The sequence below is a fragment of the Oncorhynchus tshawytscha genome, unplaced genomic scaffold, assembly GCF_018296145.1.
Source record: "Oncorhynchus tshawytscha isolate Ot180627B unplaced genomic scaffold, Otsh_v2.0 Un_contig_9445_pilon_pilon, whole genome shotgun sequence".
Taxonomy (NCBI): domain Eukaryota; kingdom Metazoa; phylum Chordata; class Actinopteri; order Salmoniformes; family Salmonidae; genus Oncorhynchus; species Oncorhynchus tshawytscha.
The window spans coordinates 73,084-99,021 of record NW_024609329.1 but is presented as its reverse complement, the minus strand read 5'-3'; the positions used below and the strand labels follow the sequence as shown (position 1 = coordinate 99,021).

Here is a 25,938-nt window from a genome sequence, read left to right as displayed (position 1 = left end):
GTTTAAAAACACATATTTTTTGTATTTGTCATCAAGCTATTATTACATTTAATATAATATTTAACGTTGTTAGATTCTCTAGCTAGCTGGTTAACTTAGCAGTAGGACTAGGCTAACGCTAACTAGCTAGCTAGCTAACATCATCGACCATAAAGTCACAAAGCTACTCTCCCCCAGTTGCTAAAGAAGAGGTCTGCTACACGGAGAAAGAGGGTTTCGAGGAGGCTGTTACAGTGAAAGAAGAGGAAGACGCTTTCAGAGTGAAAGAGGAGGAGGATGTTGACTACCGTGAAAGAAGAAGAGGAGAAGGAAGAGAAAGAGGAGGCTGCAGTTTTTGGAATAAAGGAGGGGGAGAAGACTGTCACAGTGAAAGAAGAGGAAGACGTTTTTGGAGTGAAGGAGGAAGAGGAGGGGGAGATGACTGTTACAGTGAAAGAAGAGGAAGACGTTTTTGGAGAGGAGGAGGGGGAGATGACTGTTACAGTGAAAGAAGAGGAAGACGTTTTTGGAGAGAAGGAAGAGGGGGAAATTACTGTCACATTGGAGGACGAAGAAGAACAGAAGACTGGAGATCTGATTAACACCAGTAATTACAGTGAGTACTATCTTATAAAACAGGGACATTGATCTGATTAACACCAGTGAGTACTATCTTATAAAACAGGGACATTGATCTGATTAACACCAGTGAGTACTATCTTATAAAACAGGGACATTGATCTGATTAACACCAGTAAATACAGTGAGTACTATCTTATAAAACAGGGACATTGATCTGATTAACACCAGTAAGTTGTTGAACTAACGTGTGATTTTAAAAGGATATTATACTCTTGGATATGTTGTTCTGTCCTGTCGGAATTGGAAAAAGCTACAAAACAGTGAACAAAACGTTAATGGATAAGATGCTTTTATTTATTTTTAAACCGTCTCTGAATGTCTCTGTTGTGCTCTGAATATCGCTGTTGTGCTCTGAATGTCTCTGTTGTTTTGCTCAGTCTCTGTACTCGACATCCCATGAGAGAAAAGTTATTATTTAAAAAAAAACATAATTAACATGATTAAATATCAAATCGGGTTAGTATTAGGTCCGTCGTTGTTCAGTTATAAGACTGATCTGATTTTAAATATCTATGATACCATACCACTAATGTCTGATTTCAAATGATGAAGAGGACAGAATCAAGACGAGGAAGGATCATTGTGATCTGGAACGTTCTGTTAGTTAATGTTCTCACACACTGAGGGCTGTTCTTAAGGACGACGTGGAGAGGAGGGATCTGCAATGTTCTGTTAGTTAATGTTCTGAGGGCTGTTCTTAAGGATGACGTGGAGAGGAGGGATCTGGAATGTTCTGTTAGTTAATGTTCTAACACACTGAGGGCTGTTCTTAAGGACGACGTGGAGAGGAGGGATCTGGAACGTTCTGTTAGTTAATGTTCTAACACACTGAGGGCTGTTCTTAAGGACGACGTGGAGAGGAGGGATCTGGAACGTTCTGTTAGTTAATGTTCTAACACACTGAGGGCTGTTCTTAAGGACGACGTGGAGAGGAGGGATCTGGAACGTTCTGTTAGTTAATGTTCTAACACACTGAGGGCTGTTCTTAAGGACGACGTGGAGAGGAGGGATCTGCAATGTTCTGTTAGTTAATGTTCTGAGGGCTGTTCTTAAGGACTGACGTGGAGAGGAGGGATCTGGAATGTTCTGTTAATGAACACGGGTTTCTTCTTTCTTTCTTTATAAAACAGTTATATATATATATATATATTTAAAAGATGAACAACATATTTCCATGAACTTTTATTGAGTAAATGCATTTGATTTATCCTTCTATGACCGGTGTAGATTGCGTTGCGTTTTGATCGCGGCCAACAGACAAGGGGACGTTGCTTCCAGAGGCAGTTGGAACTCGGTAGTGAAATTTTAAACCGAGGACTATTTTTTGGTGGCTGCGCACTTTAGGACACTGTTCAGTAATTTTGTAATCAATGTTCCTAAATGTTCATAAATTCCAATGATCTTTATCTGTCTGATACCCAGAGGTTGTTCTGGTCTTAAATAAAACAGACAGAATTCCCAGCTCACAATTGATCAGATCCCGATTTACTTGCGAGAGCTCTGCAGTTTATACACAAATACATTCCTTTTATACCATCCTAACCTAGGCACATACATACACACCAACATAGGGATTTTCTCATGAGTCTCACCACAGTTTATAACCACTCAGCTGACAGTGCCAGGCTCCCCCAGAAACTAGAGCTCTGGAGGGGCTCTCCCTGTCCTCTCTTATCTCCCCAGATTTACATCCCGATCGGTTCAAACATTAATGCTCCTCTCCGTTCTCTTTCTCCACATACATTCATTTCTTCCTAGGCCATATAACCCCTTCCTAATGAACACACATTATTTAACACTACAAGAGAGACAGGGTAGAATTCTTGCCATATACCTAATTTAGTCATTATTCATAAAAAATCCCATAACAGACACACAGCCAGATTCCCTATATATATATATATATTATAACACCCAGACAGATTCCACCTCCTAGAGACACACATTATATATATATATATTATAACACCCAGACAGATTCCACCTCCTAGAGACACACATTATATAACACCCAGACAGATTCCACTTCTAGAGACACACAACTTTGGTGAGAAAAGTGCAAATCAATGCCAGAACAACAGCAAAGGACCATGTGAAGATGCTGGAGGAAACAGGTACAAAAGTATCTACAGTGGGGCAAAAAAAGTATTTAGTCAGCCACCAATTGTGCAAGTTCTCCCACTTAAAAAGATGAGAGAGGCCTGTCATTTTCATCATAGGTACACTTCAACTATGACAGTAAAATGAGAGAAAAAAAATCCAGAAAATTACATTGTAGGATTTTTAATGAATTTATTTGCAAATTATGGTGGGCGCGGAAAATGTGGACCAACCCAACACAACAGGGTACCAGGTCCAGAGCATGAACACCAAAAAACATACACACGTAACATATAAGTAATCCCGCACGAAACAAGTAAACGTACTTTAAATAAAGAAGCCCATCAAACAAATAGACACAGGTGCAACTAATAAGACAAAACAAATAGACACAGGTGCAACTAATAAGACAAAACAAATAGACACAGGTGCAACTAATAAGACACAACAAATAGACACAGGTGCAACTAATAAGACACAACAAATAGACACAGGTGCAACTAATAAGACAAAACAAATAGACAACGAAAAAGGGATCAGGTGCAACTAATAAGACAAAACAAATAGACACAGGTGGCGGCTAGTAGGCCGGTGACGACGACCGCCGAGCACCACCCGAACAGGCAGGAGAGCCAACTTCGGCGGAAGTCGTGACACACTGCAGCTAATGTAGACGGAAAAACTGTGTACATTTGTAAATACTCTGCCAAATTATATGTAAAGAATGCAACAAAGATGCAGAATCATCTGGACAAGTGCATGAAGTTCCCTCAGCGCTCACAACAAGCAACCTCTGACAAAAGTCCCTCTACTTCTATTCGAGGTGAAAATGAAGAATCAGACACCTTATCGATAGCAACAGCTCACGGTCCTCCTGGAATCAGAAGTATTTTTGACTCAATGGAGGAACATAATCAGAGAAATGCTGATGAATGTCTTGCTCGAGCTGTGTATGCAACTGGTTCACCTCTGATGCTCACAGGCAATATGTATTGGAAGAGATTTCTGAATGTTCTTCGCCCAGCATACACCCCTCCAACCAGACATGCTTTACCTACTCATTTGCTGAATGTAGAGTTCAACAGAGTTCAAGTGAAGGTCAAGCAAGCACAGACACAAGGGACAACAGACACACCGGTCTCTACATTGCAGATGAGCTGAAGGCAGTCATCAATGACCTTGGACCACAGAAGGTATTTACACTGGCGACAGACAAAGCTGCGAACATGAAGGCTGCTTGGTCTAAAGTGGAGGATTGGCTGTGCTGCTCATGCATTGAATATGCTCCTCAAGGACATCATGGCACTGAAAACAATGGATACACTACAAGAGAGCCAAGGAAATGGTTAGCTATTTGAAGGGTCATCAAGTTATAGCAGCAATCTATCTCACCAAGCAAAGTGAGAAGAATAAGAGCACCACATTGAAGCTGCCCATCAACACCCGTTGGGGTGGTGTTGTCATCATGTTTGACAGTCTCCTGGAGGGGAAGGAGTCTCTCCAAGAAATGGCCATATCACAGTCTTCCGATATGGACAACCCCATCAAGAGGATACTCCTGGATTATGTATTTTGGGAGAGAGTGGTAAGCAGCCTGAAACTCCTGAAACCTATAGCAGTAGTCATTGCACAGATTGAGGGAGACAATGCCATCCTGTCTGATGTTCAGACTCTGCTTGCAGATGTAAGAGAAGAAATCTGTACTGCCCTCCCCACTTCACTGTTGCTCCAAGCAGAGGAAACTACAGTTCTGAAATACCTCAAAAAGCGCGAAGACTTCTGCCTGAAGCCCAGACACGCCGCAGCATGTTGGACCCCAAGTATGATGGCAAGAGCATCCTGTCTGGTGCAGAGATCAACAAGGCCTATGGTGTCATCACTACCGTGTCTCGCCACCTTGGCCTGGATGAGGGCAAGGTTTTTGGCAGTCTGGCGAAGTTCACTTCCAAGGAAGGGCTTTGGGATGGAGATGCAATATGGCAGTCGTGCCAGCATATCTCATCAGCCACCTGGTGGAAGGGACTTTGTGGATCTGAGGCTCTTTCCCCTGTTGCCTCCATCATCCTCCAAATCCCACCAACATCAGCCCCCACAGAGCGCAACTGGTCCTTGTTTAGGAACACACACACCAAACCATGCAACAGGCTGACCAATACAATGGTTGAAAAATTTGTGGCCATCCGGGCAAATTTGAGGCTTTTTGAGCCTGACAACGAGCCATCCTCAACAAGGTTGGAAAGTGACAGTGAAGATGAGGCCTTCAGAGTCTGATGTTCAAGAGGTGGACATTGAGGAGGTCCAGGGAGAAGACATGGAAGCCTGAGAGAAAAACAAACAAAGCTTTAGTTTCTAGACTATCATTTTACAGATGTATGTTGAAAATGTTTTTGGGTGATGCGATGGATCATTGGGGATCATTCAAAATTCCCTTTCCTTTGCTGTTCAGTGTAATCATTCCATGTGATTCCAAGAACACAGGATGAGATGTTACTATCCTTTGTGCAAGCACTTCCAAGAGTTCATCAACAGTGAGCCTGGTGAAATGTGGGGAGCGCATCATCAGTAGTGTACCTTTGGTTTCTAAGAGTCAACTCATTTAATAAAAGTTAAATTCGGGAACTAAATTGTTTTTATTTATTTATATTGGAAGGATTTAATAATTTGTAATCATGTCTACTTATGATAAGGTTTATGTTTCCGTCTCCATATAATATGATATATATAATATAACATGGTAAATATATCTAATGAAAAAAACATCTACATTTAAATGGTACAGTGCCTTGCAAAAGTATTCATCCCCCTTGGTGTTTTTTCCTATTTTGTTGCATTACAACCTGTAATTTAAATAGATTTTTATTTTGATTTCATGTAATGGACAGACACAAAATAGTCCAAATTGGTGAAGTGAAATTTAAAAAATAACATGTTTAAAAATACGGAAAAGTGGCGCGTGCTAAATGTTATTCACCCCCAATGCTACGAATCCCCTCAATAAGATCTGGTGTGCTAAATGTTATTCACCCCCAATGCTACGAATCCCCTCAATAAGATCTGGTGTGCTAAATGTTATTCACCCCCAATGCTACGAATCCCCTCAATAAGATCTGGTGTGCTAAATGTTATTCACCCCCAATGCTAAGATCTGAAGCCCCTCAATAAGATCTGGTGTGCTAAATGTTATTCACCCCCAATGCTACGAAGCCCCTCAATAAGATCTGGTGTGCTAAATGTTATTCACCCCCAATGCTACGAATCCCCTCAATAAGATCTGGTGTGCTAAATGTTATTCACCCCCAATGCTACGAATCCCCTCAATAAGATCTGGTGTGCTAAATGTTATTCACCCCCAATGCTACGAATCCCCTCAAATAAGATCTGGTGTGCTAAATGTTATTCACCCCCAATGCTACGAATCCCCTCAATAAGATCTGGTGTGCTAAATGTTATTCACCCCCAATGCTACGAATCCCCTCAATAAGATCTGGTGTGCTAAATGTTATTCACCCCCAATGCTACGAATCCCCTCAATAAGATCTGGTGTGCTAAATGTTATTCACCCCCAATGCTACGAATCCCCTCAATAAGATCTGGTGTGCTAAATGTTATTCACCCCCAATGCTACGAATCCCTCAATAAGATCTGGTGTGCTAAATGTTATTCACCCCCAATGCTACGAATCCCCTCAATAAGATCTGGTGTGCTAAATGTTATTCACCCCAATGCTACGAATCCCCTCAATAAGATCTGGTGTGCTAAATGTTATTCACCCCCAAATGCTACGAAATGTTATTCCCCCCAATCAATAAGATCTGGTGTGCTAAATGTTATTCACCCCCTGGTGTGCTAATGCTGCTACGAATCCCCTCAATAAGATCTGGTGTGCTAAATGTTATTCACCCCCAATGCTACGAATCCCCTCAATAAGATCTGGTGTGCTAAATGTTATTCACCCCCAATGCTACGAATCCCCTCAATAAGATCTGGTGTGCTAAATGTTATTCACCCCCAATGCTACGAATCCCCTCAATAAGATCTGGTGTGCTAAATGTTATTCACCCCCAATGCTACGAATCCCCTCAATAAGATCTGGTGTGCTAAATGTTATTCACCCCCAATGCTACGAATCCCCTCAATAAGATCTGGTGTGCTAAATGTTATTCACCCCCAATGCTACGAATCCCCTCAATAAGATCTGGTGTGCTAAATGTTATTCACCCCCAATGCTACGAATCCCCTCAATAAGATCTGGTGTGCTAAATGTTATTCACCCCCAATGCTACGAATCCCCTCAATAAGATCTGGTGTGCTAAATGTTATTCACCCCCAATGCTACGAATCCCCTCAATAAGATCTGGTGTGCTAAATGTTATTCACCCCCAATGCTACGAATCCCTCAATAAGATCTGGTGTGCTAAATGTTATTCACCCCCAATGCTACGAATCCCCTCAATAAGATCTGGTGTGCTAAATGTTATTCACCCCCAATGCTACGAATCCCCTCAATAAGATCTGGTGTGCTAAATGTTATTCACCCCAATGCTACGAATCCCCTCAATAAGATCTGGTGTGCTAAATGTTATTCACCCCCAATGCTACGAATCCCCTCAATAAGATCTGGTGTGCTAAATGTTATTCACCCCCAATGCTACGAATCCCCTCAATAAGATCTGGTGTGCTAAATGTTATTCACCCCCAATGCTACGAATCCCCTCAATAAGATCTGGTGTGCTAAATGTTATTCACCCCCAATGCTACGAATCCCCTCAATAAGATCTGGTGTGCTAAATGTTATTCACCCCCAATGCTACGAATCCCCTCAATAAGATCTGGTGTGCTAAATGTTATTCACCCCCAATGCTACGAAGCCCCTCAATAAGATCTGGTGTGCTAAATGTTATTCACCCCCAATGCTACGAATCCCCTCAATAAGATCTGGTGTGCTAAATGTTATTCACCCCCAATGCTACGAATCCCCTCAATAAGATCTGGTGTGCTAAATGTTATTCACCCCCAATGCTACGAATCCCTCAATAAGATCTGGTGTGCTAAATGTTACTTTACATACAGCACCCCACCCCCCATCAATGCTACAAATCCCCTCAATAAGATCTGGTGTGCTAAATGTTATTCATCCCCAATGCTACGAATCCCCTCAATAAGATCTGGTGTGCTAAATGTTATTCACCCCCAATGCTACGAATCCCCTCAATAAGATCTGGTGTGCTAAATGTTATTCACCCCCAATGCTACGAATCCCCTCAATAAGATCTGGTGTGCTAAATGTTATTCACCCCCAATGCTACGAATCCCCTCAATAAGATCTGGTGTGCTAAATGTTATTCACCCCCAATGCTACGAATCCCCTCAATAAGATCTGGTGTGCTAAATGTTATTCACCCCCAATGCTACGAATCCCTCAATAAGATCTGGTGTGTTAAATGTTATTCACCCCCAATGCTACGAATCCCCCTCAATAAGATCTGGTGTGCTAAATGTTATTCACCCCCAATGCTACGAATCCCCTCAATAAGATCTGGTGTGCTAAATGTTATTCACCCCAATGCTACGAATCCCCTCAATAAGATCTGGTGTGCTAAATGTTATTCACCCCCAATGCTACAAATCCCCTCAATGCAAGATCTGGTGTGCTAAATGTTATTCACCCCCAATGCTACAATCCCTCAATAAGATCTGGTGTGCTAAATGTTATTCAAGGCCCCAATGCTGCTACGAATCCCCTCAATAAGATCTGGTGTGCTAAATGTTATTCACCCCCAATGCTACGAATCCCCTCAATAAGATCTGGTGTGCTAAATGTTATTCACCCCCAATGCTACGAATCCCCTCAATAAGATCTGGTGTGTTAAATGTTATTCACCCCCCAATGCTACGAATCCCCTCAATAAGATCTGGTGTGCTAAATGTTATTCACCCCCCCAATGCTACGAATCCCCTCAATAAGATCTGGTGTGCTAAATGTTATTCACCCCCAATGCTACGAATCCCCTCAAATAAGATCTGGTGTGCTAAATGTTATTCACCCCCAATGCTACGAATCCCCCCAATGCTACGAATCCCTCAATAAGATCTGGTGTGCTAAATGTTATTCACCCCCAATGCTACGAAGCCCCTCAATAAGATCTGGTGTGCTAAATGTTATTCACCCCCAATGCTACGAATCCCCTCAATAAGATCTGGTGTGCTAAATGTTATTCACCCCCAATGCTACGAACCCCTCAATAAGATCTGGTGTGCTAAATGTTATTCACCCCCAATGCTACGAATCCCTAAATAAGATCTGGTGTGCTAAATGTTATTCACCCCCAATGCTACGAATCCCTCAATAAGATCTGGTGTGCTAAATGTTATTCACCCCAATGCTACGAATCCCTAAATAAGATCTGGTGTGCTAAATGTTATTCACCCCCAATGCTACGAATCCCCTCAATAAGATCTGGTGTGCTAAATGTTATTCAAATCAAATCAAATCAAATCAAATTGATTTGATTTGAGACAATTGAATAACATTCAAATCAAATCAAATCAAATCAAATTTTATTTGTCACATACACATGGTTAGCAGATGTTAATGCGAGTGTAGCGAAATGAACGTGCTTCTAGTTCCGACAATGCAGTAATAACGAGCAAGTAATCTAACTAACAATTCCAAAAAAAAAAAAAAACTACTGTCTTATACACAGTGTAAGGGGATAAAGAATATGTACATAAGGATATATGAATGAGTGATGGTACAGAGCAGCATAGGCAAGATACAGTAGATGATATCGAGTACAGTATATACATATGAGATAAGTATGTAAACCAAGTGGCATAGTTAAAGTGGCTAGTGATACATGTATTCACATAAGGATGCAGTCGATGATTCCAGTATCAACGTATGCATATGAGATGAACAATGTAGGGTAAGTAACATTATATAAGGTAGCATTGTTTAAAGTGGCTAGTGATATATTTACATAATTTCCCATCAATTCCCATGATTAAAGTGGCTGGAGTAGAGTCAGTGTCATTGACAGTGTGTTGGCAGTAGCCACTCAATGTTAGTGGTGGCTGTTTAACAGTCTGATGGCCTTGAGATAGAAGCTGTTTTTCAGTCTCTCGGTCCCAGCTTTGATGCACCTGTACTGACCTCGCCTTCTGGATGACAGCCCTGGTGAACAGGCAGTGGCTCGGTGGTTGATGTCCTGATGATCTTTATGGCCTTCCTGTAGCATCGGGTGGTGTAGGTGTCCTGGAGGGCAGGTAGTTTGCCCCCGGTGATGCGTTGTGCAGACCTCACTACCCTCTGGAGAGCCTTACGGTTGAGGGCGGTGCAGTTGCCATACCAGGCGGTGATACAGCCCATGCCAGGATGCTCTCGATTGTGCATCTGTAGAAGTTTGTGAGTGCTTTTGGTGACAAGCCGAGATTTCTTCAGCCTCCTGAGGTTGAAGAGGCGCCCTCAGCGCCTTCCAGACGATGCTGTCTGTGTGAGTGGACCAATTCAGTTTGTCTGTGATGTGTATTCCCAGGAACTTAAAACTTGCTACCCTCTCCACTACTGTTCCATCGATGTGGATGGGGGTGTTCCCTCTGCTGTTTCCTGAAGTCCACAATCATCTCCTTAGTTTTGTGCGTTGAGTGTGAGGTTATTTTCCTGACACCACACTCCAGGGCCCTCACCTGGTCCCTGTACCGACTCGTCGTTGTTGGTAATCAAGCCTACCACTGTTGTGTCAACCGCAAACTTGATGATTGAGTTGGAGGCGTGCATGGCCACGCACTCGTGGGTGAACAGGGAGTACAGGAGGGGGCTCAGAACGGAACCTTGTGGGGCCCCAGTGTTGAGGATCAGCGGGGAGGCAGATGTTGTTCCTACCCTCACCACCTGGGGCCCTCAGGAAGTCCAGTACCCAGTTGCACAGGGCGGGGTCGAGACCCAGGGTCTCGAGCTTGATGACCTAGCAGACTGGGTACTATGGTGTTGAATGCCGAGCTGTAGTCGATGAACAGCATTCTCACATAGGTATTCCTCTTGTCCAGATGGGTTAGTGAGGCATGCAGTGTGGTTGAGATTGCATCGTCTGTGGACCTATTTGGGCGGTAAGCAAATTGGAGTGGGTCAAGGGTGTCAGGTAGGGTGGAGGTGATATGGTCCTTGACTAGTCTCTCAAAGCACTTCATGATGACGGATGTGAGTGCTACGGGCGGTAGTCGTTTAGCTCAGTTACCTTAGCTTTCTTGGGAACAGGAACAATCCCTCTTGAAGCTGTGGGAACAGCAGACTGGTATAGGGATTGGTTGAATATGTCCGTAAACACACCGGCCAGCTGGTCTGCGCATGCTCTGAGGGCGATACTGGGGATGCCGTCTGGGCCTGCAGCCTTGCAGGACGTTTAAATGTCTTACTCACTTTAACTGCAGTGAAGGAGGACCGCATGATTCTGTTGCAGGCCGTGTCAGTGGCACTGTATTGTCCTCAAATCTGGCAAAAAAGTTATTTAGTCTGCCTGGGAGCAAGACATCCTGGTCCGTGACTGGGCTGGGTTTCTTCCTGTAGTCCGTGATTGACTGTAGACCCTGCCACATACCTCTTGTGTCTGAGCCGTTGAATTGAGATTCTACTTTGTCTCTGTACTGGCGCTTAGCTTGTTTGAAAGCTAAATGCGGAGGGAATAGCTGCACTGTTTGTATTCAGTCATGTACCAGACACCTGTGCCCTAATTAAAAGCAGTGGTTCGTGCCTTCAGTTTCACACGAATCTGCCACCAATCCAGATTCTGGTTGGGAATGTTTTCATCGTTGCAATGGGAGACGACATCCTCAATAAGATCTGGTGTGCACACCGTATCAGCCCCGTCAATGTTGTTGTCTGGAAACCGAAACATCTCCCAGTCACGATGGAAGCAGTCTTGGAGTGTGGAGTCAGCTTGGTCCCCAGCAATTGGAAGATCTCAGCGTGGGAGCTTCTTGTTTTAGTTTCTGTCTGCTAGGCAGGGATCAACAAAATGGAGATCTGGTCAGCTTCCGAAAGGGGGTTATTCAGGGCCTTATATGCCCCTCAATAAGATCTGAGTAAAATGATCAGGGTCTTTCACACCCCTGGTGCTACAATCAATATGCTGATAAAATTTAGGGAGTCTGTTTTAGATTAGCCTTATTAAAATCCCCAGCTACAATGAATCCTCCGGATAAGTTTCCAGTTTGCAGAGAGTTAAATAAAGTTATTCAGAGCCATCGATGCTGCTTGGGGGATATATAAGGCTGTGATTATAAATGCTACCTTAATAATCTTGGTAGATAATGCCCTACATTTGATTGTGAGGAATTCTAAATCTGGTGAACAGAAGGATTTGAGTTCCTGTATGTTTCCTTCATCACCCATGTCACGTTGGCCATAAGACATATTCCCCCGCCCGTCTTCTTACCAGAGAGATGTTTGTTTCTGTCGGCGCGATGCGTGGAGAAACCCGCTGGCTGCACCGCTTTATTGCGTCTCTCAGTGAGCCATGTTTCCGTGAAGCAGAGACGTTACAGTCTCTGATGTCCCTCTGGAATGCTACCCTTGCTCACCTTGTTGTCAAGAGACTGGACATTGGCAAGAAGAATGCTGGGGAGTGGTGCACGATGTGCCCGTCTCCGGAGTCTGACCAGAAGACCGCTTCGTTTCCCTCTTTTTCTGAGTCGTTTTTTTTTTTTGGTCATGCATGTGATCCACTCAATTACACTGGTTGCTAAATGCATCACTCAGGATACGCATCCTTAAAAATATTCTTGGTCCCCTACTGATGGTGTTGACCCTGATCTTATATTCAGTAGTTCTTGTCGGCTGTATGTAAAGAAACCTAAGAAGACCTGGGGTACTAGTGTAAGAAATAACACGTAAAAAAACAAAAAACTGCATAGTTTCCTAGGAAATGCGATCCCCATCTCTGATCTGGCGCCCCCAAATGCCCCCCAATGCTACGAATCCCCTCAATAAGATCTGGTGTGCTAAATGTTATTCACCCCCAATGCTACGAATCCCCTCAATAAGATCTGGTGTGCTAAATGTTATTCACCCCCAATGCTACGAATCCCCTCAATAAGATCTGGTGTGCTAAATGTTATTCACCCCCAATGCTACAAATCCCCTCAATAAGATCTGGTGTGCTAAATGTTATTCATCCCCAATGCTACGAATCCCCTCAATAAGATCTGGTGTGCTAAATGTTATTCACCCCAATGCTACGAAGCCCCTCAATAAGATCTGGTGTGCTAAATGTTATTCACCCCCAATGCTACGAATCCCCCCCCCAATCAATAAGATCTGGTGTGCTAAATGTTATTCACCCCCAATGCTACGAATCCCCTCAATAAGATCTGGTGTGCTAAATGTTATTCACCCCAATGCTACGAATCCCCTCAATAAGATCTGGTGTGCTAAATGTTATTCACCCCCAATGCTACGAATCCCCTCAATAAGATCTGGTGTGCTAAATGTTATTCACCCCCAATGCTACGAATCCCCTCAATAAGATCTGGTGTGCTAAATGTTATTCACCCCCAATGCTACGAATCCCCTCAATAAGATCTGGTGTGCTAAATGTTATTCACCCCCAATGCTACGAATCCCCTCAATAAGATCTGGTGTGCTAAATGTTATTCACCCCCAATGCTACGAATCCCCTCAATAAGATCTGGTGTGCTAAATGTTATTCACCCCCAATGCTACGAATCCCCTCAATAAGATCTGGTGTGCTAAATGTTATTCACCCCCAATGCTACAAATCCCCTCAATAAGATCTGGTGTGCTAAATGTTATTCATCCCCAATGCTACGAATCCCCTCAATAAGATCTGGTGTGCTAAATGTTATTCACCCCCAATGCTACGAAGCCCCTCAATAAGATCTGGTGTGCTAAATGTTATTCACCCCCAATGCTACGAAGCCCCTCAATAAGATCTGGTGCAACCAATTACCTTCAGAAGTCACATAATTAGTTAGATTGCACACAGGTGGACTTTATTTAAGTGTCACATGATCTCAGGAAATATACACCTGTTCTGAAAGGCCCCAGAGTCTAAGCAAGTGGCACCACCAAGCAAGCGACACCATGAAGACCAAGGAGCTCTCCAAACAGGTCAGGGACAAAGTTGTGGATAGGAACAGAATAAGGTTGGTTTATAAAAAATGTACAAAACTTTGAACATCCCACGGAGCACCATTAAATCCATTATTGTAAAAAGGAAAGAGTATGGCACCACAACAAACCTGCCAAGAGAGGGCCGCTCACCAAAACTCACAGACCAGGCAAGGAGGGCATTAATCAGAGAGGCAACAAAGAGACCAAAGATAACCCTGAAGGAGCTGCAAAGCTTCACAGCGGAGATTGGAGTATCTGTCCATAGGACCACTTTAAGCCGTACACTCCACAGAGCTGGGCTTTACAAAGAGTGGCCAGAAAAAAAGCCATTGCTAAAAGAAGAAAATAAGCAAACACTGTTGGAGTTCACCAAAACGCATGTGGGAGACTCCCAAAACATATGGAAGAAGGTACTCTGGTCAGATGAGACTAAAATTGTGCTTTTTGGCCATCAAGGAAAATGCTATGTCTGGCGCAAACCCAACACCTCTCATCACCCCAAGATCACCATCCCCACAGTGAAGCATAGTGGTGGCAGCATCATGCTGATGTTTTTCATCAGCAGGGTCTGGGAAACTGGTCAGGATTGAAGGAATGATGGATGGCGCTAAATACAGGGTAATTCTTGGGGGAAACCTGTTTCAGTCTTCCAGAGATTTGAGACTGGGACGGAGGTTCACCTTCCAGCAGGACAATGACCCTAAGCATACTGCTAAAGCAACACTTGAGTGGTTTAAGGGGAAACATTTACATGTCTTGGAATGGCCTAGTCAAAGCCCAGACTTCAATCCAATTGAGAATCTGTGGTATGACTTAAACATTGCTGTACACCATCTGAACCCATCCAACTTGAAGGAGCTGGAGCAGTTTTACCTTGAAGAATGGGAAAAAATCCCAGTGGCTAGATGTGCCAAGCTTATAGAGACAAACCCCAAGAGACTTGCAGCTGTAATTTCTGCAAAATTTGGCTCTACAAAGTATTGACTTTGGGGGGTGTGAATAGTTATGCACGCTCAAGTTTAGTTTTTTTGGGTTATTTCTTGTTTGTTTCACAAGAAAAAATATTTTGCATCTTCAAAGTGGTAGGCGTGTTGTGTAACTCAAATGATACAACCCCCCCCAAAATCAATTTTAATGTCAGGTTGTAAGGCAACAAAATAGGAAAAATGCCAAGGGGGTGAATACTTACGCAAAGCCACTGTAACTGTTGTCTTCGTCGTCTGACGACGAGTATGAAATATCGGACCAATGTGGTATGTGTTCATGATGTTTTATTACTGAAATACAAAATAACAACGTGAAAAAACCAAAACAGTCCTGAAAGGTGCAGAAAACACTAAACAGAAAATAATCACCCACAAAACACAGGTGGGATAAGGCTACATAAGTATGATTCTCAATCAGAGACAACGAACGACACCTGCCTCTGATTGAGAACCATACTCGGCCAAACACGGAGAAAATATAACATAGAAAAAAGAACGTAGACAACCCACCCCAACTCACGCCCTGACCAACCTAACACAAAGACATAAAAAAGAACATAGACAACCCACCCCAACTCACGCCCTGACCAACCTAACACAAAGACATAAAAAAGAACATAGACAACCCACCCCAACTCACGCCCTGACCAACCTAACACAAAGACATAAAAAGAACATAGACAACCCACCCCAACTCACGCCCTGACCAACCTAACACAAAGACATAAAAAAGAACATAGACAACCCACCCCAACTCACGCCCTGACCAACCTAACACAAAGACATAAAAAAGAACATAGACAACCCACCCCAACTCACACCCTGACCAACCAACACAAAGACATAAAAAAGAGGTCAGAACGTGACAGGCACTGTATTAATATACATTTGCATATATTTCCGCTAATTCCCATATATTCCCGTTAATTCCCATATATTCCCACGGAAAGTTTCCACCTCTGAATATTCCCCAAAATGCCCTAGGTATGTGCCTTTCCATATCATGTCCAATCAATTGAAATGACCACAGGTGGACTCCAATCAAGTTGTAGAAACTTCTCAAGGATGATCAATGGAAACAGGATGCATCTGAGCTCAATTTCGAAGTATCATCGCAAAGGGTCTGAATAATTATGTAAATAAGGTATTTCTGTTTTTTATTTGTAATAAATTTGCAAAAAAAAAATTTTTTTTAAGTTTTTGCTTTGTCATTTTGGGGTTTTGCGTTTAGATTGCTGAGGATTTTTATTTATTAAATCAATTTTAGAATAAGGCTGTAACGTAACAAAATGTGGAAAATGTGAAGGGGTCTGAATACTTTCTGAAGGCACTGTATATCGAGGCTCTTCAAGGTGTCGAAAGACCATTCTTGATAAACACAGGAAACTGTTGAGTTTTAAAAACCCTGCAGTGTTGCAGTTCTTGACACGAACCGGTGTGCTTTGTACCTACAACCATACACCTTTCAAAGACACTGAGGTATTGTGTCTAGCCCATTCACCCTCTGAATGGCACACATACACAATCCATGTCTCAGTTGTCTCAAGGCTTAAAAATCCTTCTTTAACCTGTCTCCTCCCCTTCATCTACACTGATAATATTGATGGTAGAACAGGTTGTAATTGATATAAAACAGGTTGTAATTGATATAAAACAGGTTGTAATTGATATAAAACAGGCTGTAATTGATATAAAACAGGTTGTAATTGATTTAAAACAGGTTGTAATTGATATTGGTGATAGAACAGGCTGTAATTGATATAAAACAGGTTGTAATTGATATTGGTGGTAGAACAGGTTGTAATTGATATTGGTGGTAGAACAGGTTGTAATTGATATAAAACAGGTTGTAATTGATATTGATATAAAACAGGTTGTAATTGATATAAAACAGGTTGTAATTGATATTGATATAAAACAGGTTGTAATTGATATAAAACAGGTTGTAATTGATATTGATATAAAACAGGTTGTAATTGATATTGGTGGTAGAACAGGTTGTAATTGATGTTGATGGTAAAACAGGTTGTAATTGATATAAAACAGGTTGTAATTGATATTAATATAAAACAGGTTGCAATTGATATTGGTGGTAGAACAGGTTGTAATTGATATAAAACAGGTTGTAATTGATATAAAAACAGGTTGTAATTGATATTGGTGATAGAACAGGTTGTAATTGATATAAAACAGGTTGTAATTTATATAAAACAGGTTGCAATTGATATTGGTGGTAGAACAGGTTGTAATTGATATAAAACAGGTTGTAATTGATATAAAACAGGTTGATAAAACAGGTTGATATGATATTGGTGGTAGAACAGGTTGTAATTGATATAAAAAACAGGTTGTAATTGATATTGGTGGTAGAACAGGTTGTAATATGATATAAAACAGGTTGTAATTGATATTGGTGGTGAACAGGTTGTAATTGATATTGGTGGTAGAAAACAGGTTGTAATTTATATAAAACTGGTTGTAATTGATATAAAACAGGTTGTAATTGATATAAACAGGTTGTAATTGATATAAAACAGGTTGTAATTGATATAAAACAGGTTGTAATTGATATAAAACAGGTTGTAATTGATATAAAACAGGTTGTAATTGATATAAAACAGGTTGTAATTGATATTGGTGATAAAACAGGTTGTAATTGATATAAAACAGGTTGTAATTGATATATAAACAGGTTGTAATTGATATAAAACAGGTTGTAATTGATAAAACAGGTTGATATAAAACAGGTTGTAATTGATATAAAACAGGTTGTAATTGATATTGATATAAAACAGGTTGTAATTGATATAAAACAGGTTGTAATTGATATTGATATAAAACAGGTTGTAATTGATATTGGTGGTAATTGATGTTGATGGTAAAACAGGTTGTAATTGATATAAAACAGGTTGTAATTGATATTGATATAAAACAGGTTGTAATTGATTTTGGTGGTAGAACAGGTTGTAATTGATATAAAACAGGTTGTAATTGATATAAAACAGGGTGTAATTGATATAAAACAGGTTGTAATTGATATTGATATAAAACAGGTTGTAATTGATATAAAACAGGTTGTAATTGATATAAAACAGGCTATAATTGATATAAAACAGGTTGTAATTGATATTGGTGATAGAACAGGTTGTAATTGATATAAAATAGGTTGTAATTGATATAAAACAGGTTGTAATTGATATTGGTGGTAGAACAGGTTGTAATTGATATTGGTGGTAGAACAGGTTGTAATTGATATAAAACTGGTTGTAATTGATATAAAACAGGTTGTAATTGATATAAAACGGGTTGCAATTGATATAAAACAGGTTGTAATTGATATAAAACAGGTTGTAATTGATATTGGTGATAGAACAGGTTGTAATTGATATAAAACAGGTTGTAATTGATATAAAACAGGTTGTAATTGATATAAAACTGGTTGTAATTGATATAAAACAGGTTGTAATTGATATAAAACAGGTTGTAATTGATATAAAACAGGTTGTAATTGATATAAAACAGGTTGTAATTGAGTTAAAACAGGGTGTAATTGATATAAAACAGGTTGTAAAACAGGTTGCAATTGATATTGGTGGTAAAACAGGTTGTAATTGATATTGATATAAAACAGGTTGTAATTGATATTGGTGGTAGAACAGGTTGTAATTGATATAAAACAGGTTGTAATTGATATTGATGGTAGAACAGGTTGTAATTGATATTGGTGGTAGAACAGGTTGTAATTGATGTTGATGGTAAAACTGGTTGTAATTGATATAAAACAGGCTGTAATTGATATAAAACAGGTTGTAATTGATATAAAACAGGTTGTAATTGATATAAAACAGGTTGTAATTGATATAATTGATAAACAGGCTGTAATTGATATAAAACAGGTTGTAAAACAGGTTGCAATTGATATTGGTGGTAAAACAGGTTGTAATTGATATTGATATAAAACAGGTTGTAATTGATATTGGTTGTAAGATATAAAACAGGTTGTAATTGATATTGATAGAACATTGTAATTGATATAAAACAGGTTGTAATTGATATTGGTGGTATAAAACAGGTTGTAATTGATATTGGTGATAGAACAGGTTGTAATTGATATAAAACAGGTTGTAATTGATATAAAACAGGTTGTAATTGATATAAAACAGGTTGTAATTGATATAAAACAGGTTGTAATTGATATAAAACAGGCTGTAATTGATATAAAACAGGTTGTAAAACAGGTTGCAATTGATATTGGTGGTAAAACAGGTTGTAATTATTGATATAAAACAGGTTGTATATAAAATATAAAACAGGTTGTAATTGATATTGGTGATAGAACAGGTTGTAATTGATATAAAACAGGTTGTAATTTATATAAAACAGGCTGTAATTGATATAAAACAGGTTGTAATTGATATTGGTTATAAACAGGTTGTAATTGATATAAAATAGGTTGTAATTGATATTGGTGGTAGAACAGGTTGTAATTGATATAAAACAGGTTGTAATTGATATTGGTGGTAGAACATGTTGTAATTGATATAAAACTGGATATAAAACAGGTTGTAATTGATATAAAACAGGTTGTAATTGATATAAAATAGGTTGATATTGATATAAAACAGGTTGTAATTGATATAAAACAGGTTGTAATTGATATTGGTGGTAGAACAGGTTGTAATTGATATAAAACTGGTTGTAATTGATATAAAACAGGTTGTAATTGATATAAAATAGGTTGTAATTGATATAAAACAGGTTGTAATTGATATAAAACAGGTTGTAATTGATATTGGTGATAGAACAGGTTGTAATTGATATAAAACAGGTTGTAATTGATATAAAACAGGTTGTAATTGATATAAAACAGGTTGTAATTGATATAAAACAGGTTGTAATTGATATAAAACAGGTTGTAATTGATATAAAACAGGCTGTAATTGATATAAAACAGGTTGTAATTGATATAAAACAGGTTGTAAAATAAAACAGGTTGCAATTGATATTGGTGGTAAAACAGGTTGTAATTGATATTGATATAAAACAGGTTGTAATTGATATTGGTGGTAGAAGAGGTTGTAATTGATATTGATATAAAACAGGTTGTAATTGATATAAAACAGGTTGTAATTGATATAAAGCAGGTTGTAATTGATATTAATATAAAACAGGTTGTAATTGATATTGGTGGTAGAACAGGTTGTAATTGATATAAAACAGGTTGTAATTGATTGTAATTGATGGTGGTAAACAGGTTGTAATTGATATTGGTGGTAGAACAGGTTGTAATTGATATAAAACAGGTTGTAATTGATATAAAACAGGCTGTAATTGATATAAAACAGGTTGTAATTGATATAAAACAGGTTGTAATTGAGTTAAAACAGGGTGTAATTGATATAAAACAGGTTGTAAAACAGGTTGCAATTGATATTGGTGGTAAAACAGGTTGTAATTGATATTGATATAAAACAGGTTGTAATTGATATTGGTGGTAGAACAGGTTGTAATTGATATTGATATAAAACAGGTTGTAATTGATATAAAACAGGTTTTAATTTATATTAATATAAAACAGGTTGTAATTGATATTGGTGGTAGAACAGGTTGTAATTGATGTTGATGGTAAAACAGGTTGTAATTGATATAAAACAGGTTGTAATTGATATTGGTGGTAGAACAGGTTGTAATTGATATAAAACAGGTTGTAATTGATATAAAACAGGCTGTAATTGATATAAAACAGGTTGTAATTGATATAAAACAGGTTGTAATTGAGTTAAAACAGGGTGTAATTGATATAAAACAGGTTGTAAAACAGGTTGCAATTGATATTGGTGGTAGAACAGGTTGTAATTGATATTGGTGGTAGAACAGGTTGTAATTGATATAAAACAGGTTGTAATTGATATTGATGGTAGAACAGGTTGTAATTGATATTGGTGGTAGAACAGGTTGTAATTGATGTTGATGGTAAAACTGGTTGTAATTGATATAAAACAGGCTGTAATTGATATAAAACAGGTTGTAATTGATATAAAACAGATATAAAAACAGGCTGTAATTGATATAAAACAGGTTGTAATTGATATAAAACAGGTTGTAATTGAGTTAAAACAGGTGTAATATAAAACATATAAAACAGGTTGTATAAAAACAGGTTGTAATTGATATTGATATTGGTGGTAGAACATGTTGTATATTGTATATATAAAACAGGTGGTAGAACAGGTTGTAATTGATATAAAACAGGTTGTAATTGATATTGATGGTAGAACAGGTTGTAATTGATATTGGTGGTAGAACAGGTTGTAATTGATGTTGATGGTAAAACTGGTTGTAATTGATATAAAACAGGCTGTAATTGATATAAAACAGGTTGTAATTGATATAGATATAAAACAGGTTGTAATTGATATAAAACAGGTTGTAATTGATATTGATATAAAACAGGTTGTAATTGATTTTGGTGGTAGAACAGGTTGTAATTGATATAAAACAGGTTGTAATTGATATAAAACAGGGTGTAATTGATATAAAACAGGTTGTAATTGATATTGATATATAAATATAGGTATAATTATATATATATATATATATATATATATATATATATATATATATATATATATAAAACAGGCTGGTATCTATATAAATATTGATGTATAACAGGTTGTATTTCATATTGGTATATAATATATATATATTGGTGTCTATATAAATAATGATGTATAACAGGTTGTATTTCATATTGGTATATAATATATATATATTGGTGTCTATATAAATAATGATGTATAACAGGTTGTATTTCATATTGGTATATAATATATATATATATTGGTATCTATATAAATATTGATGTATAACAGGTTGTATTTCATATTGGTATATAATATATATATATTGGTGTCTATATAAATAATGATGTATAACAGGTTGTATTTCATATTGGTATATAATATATATATATTGGTGTCTATATAAATAATGATGTATAACAGGTTGTATTTCATATTGGTATATAATATATATATATTGGTGTCTATATAAATATTGATGTATAACAGGTTGTATTTCATATTGGTATATAATATATATATATTTGGTATCTATATAAATATTGATGTATAACAGGTTGTATTTCATATTGGTATATAATATATATATATTGGTGTCTATATAAATAATGATGTATAACAGGTTGTATTTCATATTGGTATATAATATATATATATATTGGTGTCTATATAAATAATGATGTATAACAGGTTGTATTTCATATTGGTATATAATATATATATATTGGTGTCTATATAAATAATGATGTATAACAGGTTGTATTTCATATTGGTATATAATATATATATATATATATATATTGGTATCTATATAAATATTGATGTATAACAGGTTGTATTTCATATTGGTATGTAATATATATATATATTGGTGTCTATATAAATATATGATGTATAACAGGTTGTATTTCATATTGGTATATAATATATATATATTGGTGTCTATATAAATATTGATGTATAACAGGTTGTATTTCATATTGGTATATAATATATATATATATATTGGTGTCTATATAATATATATATATATTGGTGTGTATATAAATAATGAGGGTAAAAAGTGTCCAATATTAAATCATCACAATAAGTTCTAGCCACATTCTATTTTACAGACAAAATGGTTCTAACAGTTGCAGAGGTTTATTCAAATCCCTTCTGTTGCAAACCAAATGCTGGACTAGAAGCACGGGGTAATTGTGTCTAGATTTGTTTTTGTCCAGTGGAGATTAGTTTATAAATTGCCTGGCAGGGCTGTGGGACAGTGGAGATTAGTTTATAAATTGCCTGGCAGGGCTGTGGGACAGTGGAGTTAGTTTATAAATTGCCTGGCAGGGCTGTGGGACAGTGGAGATGAGTTTATAAATTGCCTGGCAGGGCTGTGGGACTGTGGAGAGTAGTTTATAAATTGCCTGGCTGGGCTGTGGGACAGTGGAGTTAGTTTATAAATGGCCTGGCTAGGCTGTGGGACAGTGGAGATGAGTTTATAAATTGCCTGGCTGGGCTGTGGGACAGTGGAGATTAGTTTATAAATTGCCTGGCAGGGCTGTGGGACAGTGGAGATGAGTTTATAAATTGCCTGGCTGGGCTGTGGGACAGTGGAGATTAGTTTATAAATGGCCTGGCTAGGCTGTGGGACAGTGGAGATTAGTTTATAAATGGCCTGGCTAGGCTGTGGGACAGTGGAGTTAGTTTATAAATTGCCTGGCAGGGCTGTGGGACAGTGGAGATTAGTTTATAAATGGCCTGGCAGGGCTGTGGGACTGTGGAGAGTAGTTTATAAATTGCCTGGCTGGGCTGTGGGACAGTGGAGTTAGTTTATAAATTGCCTGGCAGGGCTGTGGGACAGTGGAGATTAGTTTATAAATGGCCTGGCTAGGCTGTGGGACAGTGGAGATGAGTTTATAAATTGCCTGGCTGGGCTGTGGGACAGTGGAGATTAGTTTATAAATTGCCTGGCAGGGCTGTGGGACAGTGGAGATGAGTTTATAAATTGCCTGGCTGGGCTGTGGGACAGTGGAGATGAGTTTATAAATGGCCTGGCTAGGCTGTGGGACAGTGGAGATGAGTTTATAAATTGCCTGGCTGGGCTGTGGGACAGTGGAGATTAGTTTATAAATTGCCTGGCTGGGCTGTGGGACAGTGGAGATTAGTTTATAAATTACCTGGCTTGGCTGTGGGACAGTGGAGTTAGTTTATAAATTGCCTGGCAGGGCTGTGGGACTGTGGAGAGTAGTTTATAAATTGCCTGGCAGGGCTGTGGGACAGTGGAGATTAGTTTATGACTTGCCTGGCTAGGCTGCGGGACAGTGGATGTGTAGGGGTAATTCAAATGGAACTGTTAACAGGCATTTCCCATTAATTATCTTGAATAACTAAAGCAATCAACCAATCAGCATCCAGGATTCAAATTTGCTATTTTATGAGCGATCTAGTCTGGATTAAACCTCAATTTTAAAGTTTTATCATGTGGAGCTTTAATTTAGATCTCTCTGTTTAACCAAATACTCTGTTTGTCTTTGGCAGGAGAGAGACCAGACTCTCACTCTGACAGCAGGAAGAGTCCTTCAGGGGAACCAGACCCAGAGACGCCCAAACCAGTGAGACGACATCACTGGTCCCAGTGTAAAAAGAGTTTTAAGTGGTTATGGAAGCTGAAAAGTCATGATAGAACAGACACAGGAGGGAAGACTTCACAATGCTCCCAGTGTGGAAAGAGTTTTACCCGGTTAGGGAACCTGAAAAGGCATGAGAGAATACACACAGGAGAGAAACCTTTCCAATGTGCCCAATGTGGAAAGAGTTTTACACGGTTAGGGAGCCTGAAAGAACATAAAATAATACACACAGGAGAGAAGCCTTTCCAATGCTCCCGGTGTGGAAAGGGCTTTAGGTGGTTAGGGAACCTGAAAAAGCATGAGAGAACACACACGGGAGAGAAACTGTTCCAATGCTCCCAGTGTGGAAAGAGTTTTCCACAGTTAGGGAGCTTGAAGGAGCATGAAAGGACACACACAGGGGAGACATCTTACCATTGCTCCCTGTGTGGAAAGGATTTTACCAAGCTAAGGAACCTAATAAAACATACAGAATTACACACAGGAGAGAAGCCTTTCCAATGCTCCCAGTGTGGGAAGGGATTTACACGGTTAGGGAACCTGAAGGATCACAAAAGAGTACACACAGGAGAGAAGCCGTTCCAATGTTCCCAGTGTGGAAAGAGTTTTACACGGTTACGGAGCCTGAACGAACATAAATTAATACACACAGGAGAGAAGCGTTTCCAATGTTCCCAGTGTGGAAAGGGTTTTACCCTGTTAGGGAGCCTGAAAAAGCATGAGAGAACACACACAGGAGAAAAGCCGTTCCAATGCTCCCATTGTGGAAAGAGTTTTACACAATTAGGGAGCTTGAAGGTGCATGAAAGGGCACACACAGGGGAGACATCTTACCATTGCTCTCTGTGTGGAAAGAATTTTACCAAGTTAGGGAACCTAAAAAAGCATAAACAATTACACACAGGAGAGAAACCTTTCCAATGCTCCCAGTGTGGGAAGGGTTTTACACGGCTAGGGAACCTGAAGGATCATAAAAGAGTACACACAGGAGAGAAGCCGTTCCAATGTTCGCAGTGTGGAAAGAATTTTACATGGTTAGGAAACCTGAAAAAGCATGAGAGAACACACACAGGAGAGAAGCCGTTCCAATGCTCCAAGTGTGGAAATAGTTTTAAAAGGTTAGGGAGCCTGAAGGAGCATGAAAGGACACACACATGGGAGACAGCTTACCATTGCTCTATGTGTGGAAAGAATTTTACCAAGTTAGGGAACCTAAACAAACATGAAAAATTACACACAGGAAAGAAGACTTTCCAATGCACCCAGTGTGGAAAGGGCTTTACACGGCTAGGGAATCTGAAGGACCATAAAAGAACACACACAAGAGAGAAGCCTTTCCAATGCTCCCAGTGTGGAAAGGGTTTTACCCAGATAGGGAACCTGAAAAGGCATGAGAAAATACACACAGGAGAGAAGTCTTTCCATTGTCCCCAGTGTGGAAAGGATTTTACCCAGTTGGTGAACCTGAAAAGGCATGAGAGAACACACACAGTTTTAACAACGACCCCAGGAGTTGGAAACAGTTCGAAGAACAGAACAGAAAACCGCGTGAGAACAAAAACAATGAAGAAACAGAAACCGAACCGGGAAAGCAAGTGATCCGTTTTGAAACCTTTATTTTCAAAGTAAAGTATTAATCACGTTGTTTTACAGTAACTGTCCAGTGAAACTCTTCTTTAAAACGTTAACATTCTGTTCACTCATCCACATAATGTTGGACATGCTATACTCATATTTGTGGCCAAAGTGTAAATTGACACTTCAAAAACCGTCAAACAGACTGTTTAAAAAAAAAACTATTTCCTCATAGAACACGTTACCTCCCTGCGGAGGATGAGCTGGCCAATCTGTTGTTGGGGTACGACCCACACCATTCTGTTGTTGGGGTACGACCCACACCATTC

The 25,938-nt window shown here is 39.1% G+C and overlaps 1 protein-coding gene across 1 annotated transcript; it reads left to right on the top strand.

Annotated features, from left to right (window-relative positions):
• Positions 1-417: 417 nt before the first annotated feature.
• LOC112240296 (gastrula zinc finger protein XlCGF57.1) lies at positions 418-25,938 on the top strand. Its single transcript, XM_042314886.1, has 2 exons — positions 418-595; positions 23,943-25,938. Exons 1-2 carry the CDS (start codon positions 418-420, stop codon positions 25,631-25,633), a joined length of 1,869 nt encoding a protein of 622 aa, XP_042170820.1. The 3' UTR covers positions 25,634-25,938.